Source organism: Telopea speciosissima, chromosome 8 (assembly GCF_018873765.1).
Source record: "Telopea speciosissima isolate NSW1024214 ecotype Mountain lineage chromosome 8, Tspe_v1, whole genome shotgun sequence".
In the NCBI taxonomy this organism is placed as follows: domain Eukaryota; kingdom Viridiplantae; phylum Streptophyta; class Magnoliopsida; order Proteales; family Proteaceae; genus Telopea; species Telopea speciosissima.
The window spans coordinates 55923928-55936327 of NC_057923.1; the positions used below are offsets into that span (position 1 = coordinate 55923928).

A 12400-nucleotide genomic window follows, 5' to 3' on the forward strand; every position below is an offset into this window, starting at 1 on the left:
AAGTAAATTTCTTGGGTATCCTATTTGCATGCAGCCATGCTGAACTAGTGCAGTAAGGATTGAGTAGTTTCAACACATGATCTAAGAACAAGATTAAATCCATGATGGAGCACTGCACATGCATGGCAGATCCCCTTGCACTGGCTGGGCACCTTGAAGAATCCAGTGATTTCACTGAGAGAATGCCAGTTGAACCTGATGTAAAGCTTTCCACTGCATTTCGAAGATCAATATTCATGTTGCTCCTTCATTGAATATTGGGCTAAGGAGAGTCAGGACTCGAACTGGAGCCTGAAGCAGGAACTAATATGTTCTTATCCAACTTCTATGGTGTTGTTAGAGACTTGGAAGGGGTAGCAAAGTTAGAAAATTGATGCTGGGTGGAGGGGTAATTTAAGAAAAAGTATATACATTGATTGAGGGCAATAGAAGGGTCCATGCTTTAGAGTCGGGAGTCGGATCCCATCATAAAGAGATCTATAACTACATGACAAATCTCATTGAAAAGATGAAAACTTATGTACATGTACCAAACACAAGCATGGTGGTGCAAAATCTGGGAAAGCATACAAATAAAAAGATACTTCCTGGCCACAGCAAGAACCTTGCAAATTGGACTTGGCTATATTAGCACTCCACAGGGACACGGATCACAATAGTCAAGAACCATAAGGATGTATTGACTGCCATATGATGTAACCAGGGTTAATCACAAAGATTGAAGGGAAATCATAGCAAGGGACTCCAGCAGATTTCACCATTTCAAGCAAGGGGAATGTTGTTGGGGTAACCATTGGTGAGAGTATAAATAAGACAATGATTACATTTATGCTGTACAAGTAGAGTGTGCAAGACTTCAAATATTCAAGCAAAAGACTAGATATACACCAGATTCACATAAATCACGTCCATGAGATCATCTCTCATAGGTAGAGCTTCACTTTCTTCCACCCACCATACCTTGGCTAGATGTACTGTTTAAGCTAGGAGACATGGTGCCTGTTCTCTTCAACCCTTTGTCTGCACTCCCAAGAACATTAAGATCTTCAAACAATCGGTATGATGGAACAAATGGTTTTTGTTCAGATGGAGGGGGTGCAAGCCTCGGAGTGTAGGTTGCCTGTGCTTCCCTCTGAATAGTTGATGCATTAGTATCTCTTGCTGGAAGTGAATAATTGTACTGCGAAGCTCTAGCCATTGGCAAGGACATGTTTGAACTGGCCGTATTGGCACGAGGAGCCATAGTCATGTAAGAGGCTGTGGCAGATACCTGGCTCTGGTTTGAATTGGTAAGGTTTGCTGCCCACGGTGGGGGAGGGTAGTTGGATGAGTACTGGGGATATTGTGGTTGGAGTTGAGGTTGAGGTTGAGGTTGAGGGTGCACCCAAGGAGCAACATAATTGTTGTAGGATACCTGGCCTTGGTTTCCAGTGTAGGGCTGGAAACCATATGGGTACCCTTGTGTACTGGGTGCAATAGGTACCTGATACATATTTTGGTTAGAAGGGGTTGGAGGTGTGTGGGAAACAGGAACTTGATGCATGCTCTGATCAGAAGATGGTGGAGCTGTTTGAGGCTGGTCGGGTGAATTTGAGGTCGTTGACAAGGTGATGCTCAGAAGGTCGATCATGTCTTGTTCTTTTGTACTTGTCTGAACTGGTGCAGGAGGGTCTGATAGAACCAAGGCATTGCTTGGGCTGGGGATCAGAGCTTCTTCTGCGGACAGGGTTGTACCATTGCTCAAGTTCAACAAGGAAGACCCTTCTCCATTGCCAGCAGATGTTCCTTGAGAAGGCACGAGCGTAGTTATTGTACGCCTGCATTCATAACCGAACAAGCTCTAGTCACAGCAGCTATAGCTAATAGCCCTCATGCAGGGAAATTTGGACAGAGACTATTCAATGCGTCCCACCAGTTGATTTGCAACTGTATAAGTTTGGGCAAATCTATGACCATAATCAATCAAAATATGCTCTACTCTTTTTGCCAAATGATACACTGGCCACTGAGAAGAATGTGGCCAGATTTAAGGATCACCTTTGAATGGGTCAATTTTCAACCCAGAATGGGATGTAAGGGTGGGTCCATCACCTGATGGAATCATAATGGACTGAAATGTGTTATATATTGCTGCAAAAAGGCATGTGATATTTCCCTACTGAAATATAGATATAGTAAGTTTTGTATGACAGGACCTGCGAGCGAGCTGAGCAAAGTCATCATCCTCTTCTTCCTCGTCGTCGACCTGGTAGCTTGCCACTGAGGATATAAGTGTAGAGGGCCCCACATTTGGCTGGGGACTGTAATCTTTCGCTTCATTTGGTCGGGGGCTGGAGTCCCTCACTCCATTTGGTCTGGAATTTGAGTCTCTCTCTTCAGTTGGTGTAGGCTTAGTGTCTCTTGCTTCAGCAGGCAGTGGTGAACCGGAGGCTAGAGCATCATGTTTTGCAAGCAGACTTTGTAAGCTGTCATTTAATACGAGACCCAGACCCAGAAGCTCCTCATCTCTGCCATACAAGCAAAATACAGACATACAGTACTTTCAAAAACTTACGAACCCAAGTTTGATGTTGGCATCGGATGACCTTTGTAATAATCTCAAAGCAGTTCCACACTCTTGACTTGAGCACAAATATGGACTATGCTCTGGGATTCAAATTTCAGTTCCATCAGCTAGAACCATCCAAATAGTAGGGTATGCTATTAACATATCCATGTAGTTCGCATAAGCAGATTTTTCTTTGCAGTTAATTCTACTAAAAATACCTAGGACTATTTTTGGAAATAGAAGATACATTTGTATGATTATTACACTAGAAGGCTACTAAATCTCCATTGAATAATAAATAACATAGAAGGTCCAAGGGTTTGCATGGCAGAATCCAAATGCTAGAGTAAGGCTTGGTTCAGTTGGAAGGGCAGTTCACTGGTCAGAACCTATCCATGTTACAACTTTTCTCCAACAAAGCACATGTGGAATAATAGCAGTTTTACAACTGTGTGTGTGTGTGCGCGAGCGTGCGTACTACCATTCGTCTGACAGTATCTACTACTGTGAAGGCCTACCAAGGAATAAGTGAGATGGTGAGAACCAGGGCTTTCAAAGATCGGTAGTAGAATCAACCATTCCAGGGCAACACTAATCCAGATCGATATGCATCAGATGATAGATGATCCACTGACCCAAAGGGCTAAAGCCTGATATTTCTAACAGATTGGCCGACCCACAGTAGTGGGAGCCTCATGCACTGGGACACTCTTTTTTATTTTTGGCCGTCCCACAGTGTGCAATAGATCAGTTCGGTCCCATCCTTTACTGATCCCAAGATGAGGCACAAAATGGGAAGAAATAAAAAAAATTAAAGAAATAAAATGGATAACATCTATTTTTGTCCTTTTAATAGCAGCACAAGGACTTCTTTGTTATCTAAGAGCTGATTGCGGCTACAACTCCCCCCTCCCCAACATTTCTGATTATTATATTCTTCTTATGGATATATATGAAAACAATCAAGAATAATGGTGCAAGAACTAAATTTACCAAATGGTAGCAAATTAGAAAAGGTCTCCCTCTAGTCAAGATTTATAGATACAATGTAGTATTAAATAATCACTTATCAAAAGTAAACTTTCCTACCGTCCCATAACACAACCTTCATCTTCTTGTGACATGCACAGAGAGTGACATACAAATGGCAGTAAGAAGTCAAAAGCATGACTTGGCCAAATGGTTTTGAAGTTATCATATTCCAACAGTATGAACAGACATAGTAGTTTTTTTTCTTTCAGAAAACTCACCCAGTCGAACTTAGCATGTTCACCAGCTTTTTCTGGTTGGCGCGACACTGATTGACAAGTTCAATTATCACTTCATCTTTAGCTGCCTATATATAAAGACAGATAAATATTCTATAAGTTATAATTCATTTGCTTAATCACACAGAAGAAGTAGAAAATTCTTTTCCAAAAAACATCTTCAGGGGGATCAGTTTATTCCACGTTCCAAACCCAGTAACAACTGTAAACGTAGCCAAACAAGAAAAACACAACACATGCTCCCAAAATAAGACAAGTAACATAATTGGCACTCGTGTTGCTTATGCAACAGGTCAGACATTCACTAATCAGAAGATCACAACTATATAACTTAACATCACCCTGACCTGTAAAAGTCTCCAATTATTACATACTTTTTACCCTTCAAAAGCGTACTAGTGAGAGCCCATATAGAGTACCCAACAAATTGCCATCCCAAATCAGTCATCGATTCTTTAACTAACCCAAAATGTAATCCTTTAAAGGAAATGCTACCGTGATGCTCCTTAAAAGAGCTCCTAAGTGACACATAATGAGAATCCTGCCCATACAGTGAGTGCCCGTTCTATCAGCTGGGTCCTGGCTGTGTGTCATGCTAGCCATTGTGATCGAAGTCTAACTGATATTATATGTAACCATGTAAGCCGTCAAACTATTCAATTTATTTGATTATGTGCATTACATTTGCATATTTCTACATTATAATTGGGGAAGACATTGGATAAACTTCAATAAACTATTCAATTTATTTGATTATGTGCATTATATTTACATATTTCTACATTATAATTGGAGAAGGCATTGGATAAGCTTCAAGGTGCATTTTGTCAATAGTAAAACCAATCCTATTGAATATTGACCAACCCGAACCCATCCCACCCCATGGAACATGCATAAGACTTATTCAATTTACACTCTAACTGGGACAGGAGCATCGACATGAGGCTGGCCTCATGGCCTTTTAAGTACTGAACCCAACCAACTGGATTTAAGACCATACCAACCCTCATCATTATGGACAGGAAAGGAAGGGCCCAGTCTATCACATATAGTCAGTCCCTAACAATGATTAAATCTAGGGCATCTTGTTGTCACCAAGGTGGTTAAGTGAGAAGTTGTAACGTTCTTTTGATTGCACTTGTCTTATTCCCCAAAGTTATTTAAGTTAGGGGTGAAAAGGATTTCAAATTAGGATTTTCAAAATAATTTGAAGTGGCTTATCATTATGTCATTTTCAAGAGCTGTCATTGTCCATGTGAAATGGCAGAATTTACCTTCATTGAAAAAAGAAGTGTGTTACACTAAAAGGGAAAAAAAGTTAGGTTAAAACTTCTTTTTCACCAACTTTGGTTACAACAATATTTTTTTAAAAACGAAATAGGATTTCTCAGAAGAGCAGTAGGTTCAAAATTATTTTTTTCAATCAACATATCATTGATTTTTTTTTCCACCTCCTAACTTCTTTATGTTGTGGTTCCATCAGCTCGTTCCAACTGAACATCCCAATTGAAAGCTTCTTTTTATAACTTCTTTCACTTCATTTTACTTAACCAGTGATTTTTGTTTTCACTTTACTTTTCCACCCCAAACAGGGCCTGAACTTCCCATTTTGCTCTCAATAATGAGAGGATAGTTTTAACAGTGTCCTTCAAGCAATCAGGACCATTTTATGTTCGGAAGATCTAATGATTTCCATGAAAAAATGTAGGGTGAAACTGAAAAAATACAAAGAACACCATGGAAACATAGGAACTATGATCACAATTCGAGGATTAGCTGAATGAAGAACTTCCCACTAAAATAATCATAGACCAAGTTTTAGTCATAAGTAGCAACAATCGAATATCCATTATGCTGCATACTAATCTAAAAATCTACTTTACTGTATCCACTGATCACCCCATCTGGGTGGGAAAATGCACATACCTTTTGGTCATTTGGGTTCAATGCTTGCAGCATGTCAGTCAAGAGGTCCATAACACTCCGCATAGAATCTATGTTTGATGAACTAAAATATTACCAGAAACAATCAAACACAATATAGAGTAAGAGAGAGAAAATTCACACACAAAAAGCTGATAAGGAATAAAAACAAAAAACATAAATGTGAATCCCCCACAACTAAACAGCAATGACCCATGCAGATAAAAGTCAATGCCTTGCCTCAAAGTTTCAGTCTCAGATGCCATTGCTTCATCAAGCCTTCTTGAAGTATTGCTGGGCATTCCATAACCTGCTTGAGCATGCCCCAGTGATGGATACGTAACAGGCGGAGTAAATATTGGAGCGGCATTTGAGGAACGCTGGGGAAATTGTACTCCATAACGCTGCAATTAGAGCAACCCAAACTTATGAGATGGTACTAATTCATGGATTTATTTTTCATGTTAGTCAGAATTTATTACGTGCACAGAAAATATGTTTATCTGAGTTGTTAGCAGGGACCATGGGATCAGTCTTGGATTGGTTGATCCTTGGCTGATCCTAACAGAAGTTAACTTGGAACAGCAATTCCTAGCTAAACTAAACTTGGACTGACCGAGGCCAACCCTGATCTAGATGGGCAATCAAAACAAGGATTCAATGATCCTTAACGTACGGTTGGAAGTGCCGTCTGAAGTTAAAAGGATACACCACAATTAATGAAGCTGTTGCTCAGCTGATTCCAAGTATGGCCCTCACATATGTTGGACCTGGTGATCGGACCAGTCAGACCGTCCACCACCAGGTCCTGACAGTCATAACAACCCTCAAAACTGCTATACCCTTAAAAATTAATGTCTTTGGTCAAAGACTGTTTGTTTGTTGGTTGGATTGTTCAAATCATTTGGATCTTAAGGTTCAAAATTTGTTCAAACTACAACACCACCTTAGTAGATAGAGAAGTTTTATAAGATCAGGAGAAAAAACTGCATGGAGTCCAGCTTAAAGGTTGCTTAGCTCTGACAGCAGTAACTTTTGGACTAAAAGTTCTAGTAGGTGGGAACGCCCAATATAGTGACAATCCAGTGATCCACTGAAGCCTCTACATCAATACCCATAGCCACAAACAATTCTATAGGCATAAATATTTTGGGATGCAATAGATTCAATTACAAATCAAGGTAGTACTGCCACACTGATGTAGAAAGGCAATATTGAATAAGCAAATGAAACTAAACATAACAAACCAGATGCTTACCCTTAATTCCTCGTATGCCCAGTAGTATTGAGGATATTTTCCCCCTGGCCCACCAAAGGCTTCCTGCCAAGAGTCTAGAAGTACCAAGATTTTATCTCTGACATGCATATCTGTCTGGAAAAATCACACAGAAATCCATTCACAATCAAAGTTGTAGAAATGCTAAATCACAGGGGATAAAACAAATGACCTAAGGGTCAGGTGCATAGTTGTCAAGGCATCTCCTAGGCGAGAAAAGGGCGCCTTGATTTCCCCCCCCCTCCTCCAACGCCTAGGGATCATCTAGACGCCATGACAAGTTGACAACTATGTCCAGGTGTACAGGAATGTCAAAAAGTAATAACTGAATTATAAGATAACAAATAGGAAGTGCCAAGACATGATATACACATATAAAGCGGTACAGAATAATACATTTATCCTTTCTAAATCGAAACATTATCACTCCAGTATAAAAAAGTTAAAATTTGGCCATGCTTGGCTCTAAGTATTTGGTCCATACAATTCTAGTTCATCATGTAGCTTTTTGGGCCATCTACACCAACCACATAATGATCCACACACAAAAAAAAGGAGCCACAAGAACCCACAGTAATTTTTAGGTGGGCCAACAAATACATGCTGGTCATCAAGATTGTACATTCTATTTTTGACAGGTAATGATACAATGAGGTTTGGGTCACGCAAGGAGCCTCATTTTAACCTTCAGATGGTCTTAGAGGGCTTTCGTGCCAATAAAAGGTGCAATATGAGTGTAAAGTAAATTCCAATATGATGGTGAAAATCATAGTTGTCAAGGTGTTGCCTAGACATCCAGGCGTCCTTGGCTCCTTCTTGTTATCGCCTTAATTTTTTCCCTCCTCCAACGCCCAGGATCACCTAGACACCGTGACAACTACGCTGAAAATGCAACCTTCACATCATGGGCATTTGTTGACTCACTTTTATTTATTGATGTAAGCATTTGATGGTCCTGATTCCAAAGAACTGTATGAGAAAGAATATATATCTAGAAAAGCGACTCTGTGAGTGACGTATGAAAATGCTGACACTTGAAACTTTAGCAATGTAAAAATCGTGATTCTATTATTTTGAAATAAAAAATTGCAGAAATAGAAAAAGGGGATTGCAGGGGTTCAACTGGACTTGGTCCCATCCCCATCCCGCCCACCCCCTTCCCCCCCCCCCCCTAAAAAACTGACTTTCAGCTCAGTTAGACTGGGCTGATCAGGCTGCATGCTGAGCTTGGTTAGAAGCCCTATGAAACCAATGCAATAGTCAGGCATGCATACGGTTTGTTTTTAATAGATGTACACTATAATATTAAAAAAATACAGATATCTGATGAACTAACTCAAAACCGAAAAAAAGGAAAAAAAAAAATGGTTCCCATTGTCCTGTTAGATCCTCAGTTTTGACAAAAGTTAACCAGAGAAAGAGGGGCAAGACTCCTGTTCAGTTCAATGTCCAATCTGGTTTTCAAAACCATGCTGTAATAAACAAATATACAAATTTCTGGCACTCTGCATGTTCTCTACAGGTATCCAGAATTCCAGACTAAACCAATTCTCAAGCAGTTACCAAAAACTGATCATATAGACTCTATTGTAACAAGTGGCATTTTTATATCTTGCAACTAACACAATTAACATAAACTGAAAAATGACTGAGCTGAACAATTAATATAAACTGAAAAATGCCTGAGCTGCACTATAACTTTTTTGCCCATGTTTTTCATTAATATAATTCAATATATTGAGGGAAAATATAAGAATTTCACACACCAAGAACACTGTACCAAATCCCTATGCTAGTTTCCTCCCTCCGCCGCCTTTCCCTTTGCATCTCCCCTCCTCCTCCCGTTCCTGCCCTCTCTATGCTCCCCCTCCCCTCCATTCACCCCTACTGCCCTGTTCTCTCCATCTACCTCTCCCCCTCCCCTTCGGTTAGTCAGGAAGGAGAATCCTCCCACCATCCAACCAAATAGGCTCGCTTTGCATTGGTCATCATCCTTACCAAAGTGCCAAACGCCTTTGCGACCATTGACAAGCACCTCTCCCAGATTGCCTTGTGTCTGAACCATAGTTATCAAGGCGACAAGGCATTGGAGAAGGTCCAAAAGCAGGGCGACACCAGCAAGGCGGACCAAGGCATTGATAATTATGGTCTGAACAAAGACGCCTTGTCACATTCCATTACAGAAGCTGCTAATTCGTTGATAAAAAATGAAATGAAATTGGGAATTGGGAAGCCCATGTGAATCTCTGCATTTACAACTCTGCGAGTCAAAGGAAACACAGAAATAGTGAAATTGGGTTCCCTTATTGATGGTTTTTTGCCCTTTTCTAATTTTGCTACCAAGTTTCATGATCTTTGATGCCAAATTCAGCGGATTTTGGTTTCCTGATCAGTTAATGTTTCTTTGGATTTAGTTTGGGTGCATTTGTTAGATTCCATTTGTAGGTTGGAATGGAATTGGCCGAAAGAGGTAAAATTCTGGAAAATATTTTCCCAATGTCTATAATGTTCTCAGTAGCCACATACAGGTCTTTGTTTCAGATGTTGAAGGAAAACAATCTTTTTTGCTCAAAATTACATTCATTATAGGCAAGCGGCCGATGGAGGGGGTGGATGCATGAGCCAAGGATGGGGGGAGGTGGAGTTGCAGGGGAGGGAAATGAGGATGCAGAGAAGCAGGGGCAGCGGACTTGGAGTGAGGGTGGGGGTGGAGAAGGTTAGGAAAGGAGACAGACAGGGAGATAGGAAGGAGAGAAGCAGTGAGGGGAGAGTAGGGTGAGTGGTATCGGCAGCCATTGGTATTTGACAAGTGAACACTGCAACCCACCGGCACAATATAAGGTGCCAAGAACGCATAGGGATTTGGTACAGGTTGTTTATTTTGTAAAATTTCTATTCTGCCCTCAACATATTGAACAATATAAATGAAAAACATCGGTAAAAAAGTCATAGTGAATCCACTTCACTCTTCATAGTGCTACGGAAGATTACCCATTCCGAAATGATAATATAAAATCAAATTAGTTTTCCAAAATAGTAAATCAGATATTCCCTTGATATGAAGACCCCAAAGTCTGTTTCCCATTAAGGAATTATTTATCTCTGTCATCAAATTCAGAAATGGCTTCTCAAGCATACAAACATACACATACAATAAAGTTAAAAAAGAATAACAAAAGCCATGTCAAACAAGATGAAGAAAATTAACATAAATAAGAGTTTATCATGTGTACCACAGCAATGATGCTTATAGTCCCTAATATTTCTTAGACCTATAACGTTGAGCAACTCACCTTCTTCTTTACAATTTTGATCATCTCCTGTAGAATATCCCGTTCAGCAATTTGAAAGTGCACATAATCTCCACAATTCTTTATCATGGTTTCCAAGAGCTGGGTAAAAAAAAATTGCCCCAATAGTTATGAAGACAATATCCATGATAAAAAGTGACCTCTAATTGTGTTCAATTGTTCAGCTGTAGAGTGGCATAAAAACAAACTATACAGGCAAGACACAATCAGGGGTACATATCAACAGAAAAGGAAGAGGAAAGGAAGGCTCCCATAAAACGTACGGTCAGAGCAAGAAGTTGAACTTTTGGGTTCTTATGCTGCAATCGTTTCTTCAGAGCTTTGACGACATCTTTCGCTTGCCTGATCAAATTTGACCAAAATCCCAAGTAAACAACCCTGATTTATTCTTCTTTATAAACAATAAATACCTAATAATAACTTACTGAACGGCCAATTCCCGATAATACTAAGCAGGGGGGGGGGGGGGGAGTCCCCCACCCACAAAAAAAAAGAAGAAACTCTTTCCATAAGAAAATCACTCGAGCGCCTTGAACATAATAATTACTCTTTTCAGCTAAGCCCTACTGATTCTGAAATTCAATAAAGTCCACACAAGGTCCAAATTCGGGCCCCCATCAAAAGAAAAGAAAAACAAAATTAAGATTTCAGTTTCTACAGCATCAAACGATGGTTGAAGCTCTAATAATTCGCTAAAAACTCAAACCCTAAAACTAATTAAGACAACACAACGGCTAACACTTGACAGTAAATTGCACAAACATAAGAATCCGTAGAATTCTATTTACCAGTGACCAGTATTGATAAAATCACATATTTCCATGTTCATAGTCCAGTCAGGACCATTCAGAAGATCACTGGTCGCCTTATCAACTCCAACGGTAGATGAAGAAGAAGAAGAAGACATGGTTCTGTACTTCTCGAGTTCTCAGAATAACAAACAAGACAAAATAAAGGAAAAGAAAATTTTTAAGATTAACAGAGCAGAGCTTAAGCTTTCTTTGCGAAGTATAAGAAGAAGAGAAGAAAGAGGACGCAAGCTTGAAAGACTATTATATAATACGAGAAAAAAATTTTGCGCCACTTCCAAAGACGAAGAGGAAGAAAACAAAAACACCATAAAAAAAAAAAGGAAAAAAGTTTCTATTCTTTTCTCTTCTTCTTCTTCCCCGGAATTATCGTTTTCTCTTTCTTTCCTCAATGTCCCATTATTGAAATAAAAAAATAAAAAAAAAAGTCTTCAGAAGAAAAGTCGTAGGGGGCGTGCTTAGGTTGGATAAGTGGTGTTATTTTCAAAGGGGGCATTATTGACTTTCCACAAAAGGTAAACAGGTAATAGAGCCTTACAGATGTTTGTTTTTTGCCACAAAAACGCCCGCCTCGTGATTCCATGGAATATGGGGGAAAATGCTACTTTCTTTCTCTGTATTACGTGTATTTACTAAAATACCCTTGTGTACAGTGGTGGTCCATGTGTCTGAGTTACATGGTCCACCTGAGCTGCGTGGGCCGGGCCGCCAACTTGACTTCTAAGTTTCTGAGTAATGATAAGTGGCAATTGGCAAGGATGATTGGATGAAGGATTGGACCTGGGTTTCTCTTCACTCACGCGGCTAAGGAGGAATTCCTTCGTAGATGGGGTGTTAGCAACTTGGCATAAGGGGAGTAGTAATTAAGACCCTAAGATATGGTGGGTGAAGGTGAACCCTCCTCCACCAGTGGGCAGTGGCTGAAACTTTCGCTGCAAGGATATGGTTGAATATTTCCGAGTTAGCAAAATGTTTCTATTATTGCTTGAGTCTAACAAAGTAAAATAAATGAATAAAGGGAGAAAGATCGCTGCCTGCATAGGATAGGATACTTTAGTTTCTCTCTGGGTCTATCTTTCCCCTTCATTTATGAAATAACATATCTGACACTGTGATTGGAGAGACTGAGATAGATAGACATGGAAAAAGATCCTTTCCAACTCTAATTCCTCTCCAACCACCTATCCAACGGCGGTGAGGACTTAGACATGCATACCCAGTTAGATGTTGACAGGTGTTGGGATATGTGTTTAGGTTTTTCCAAC

General features: G+C 39.9%; 1 protein-coding gene across 1 annotated transcript; it reads right to left on the minus strand.

The window, feature by feature from the left end:
• Positions 1–760: 760 nt before the first annotated feature.
• Positions 761–11385, minus strand: LOC122671430 (TOM1-like protein 6). The gene is made up of 9 exons (XM_043868631.1): positions 11115–11385; positions 10590–10668; positions 10309–10407; positions 6998–7111; positions 5980–6143; positions 5743–5824; positions 3799–3884; positions 2196–2507; positions 761–1817 (listed from the first exon to the last, which is right to left on the minus strand). The coding sequence occupies exons 1-9, from the start codon at positions 11231–11233 to the stop codon at positions 938–940; spliced, it is 1935 nt and encodes a 644-aa protein (XP_043724566.1). The 5' UTR covers positions 11234–11385; the 3' UTR covers positions 761–937.
• Positions 11386–12400: the final 1015 nt, after the last annotated feature.

Coding starts and splice junctions, on each gene's coding strand:
- LOC122671430 (XM_043868631.1), bottom strand. CDS start 11,233: ATGTCTTCTTCTTCTTCTTCATCTACCGTTGGAGTTGATAAGGCGACC. Junction 10,408..10,589: donor TTCAACTTCTTGCTCTGACC/GTACGTTTTATG, acceptor TTTTTTACCCAG/CTCTTGGAAACCATGATAAA. Junction 7,112..10,308: donor TCAAAATTGTAAAGAAGAAG/GTGAGTTGCTCA, acceptor TGATTTTTCCAG/ACAGATATGCATGTCAGAGA.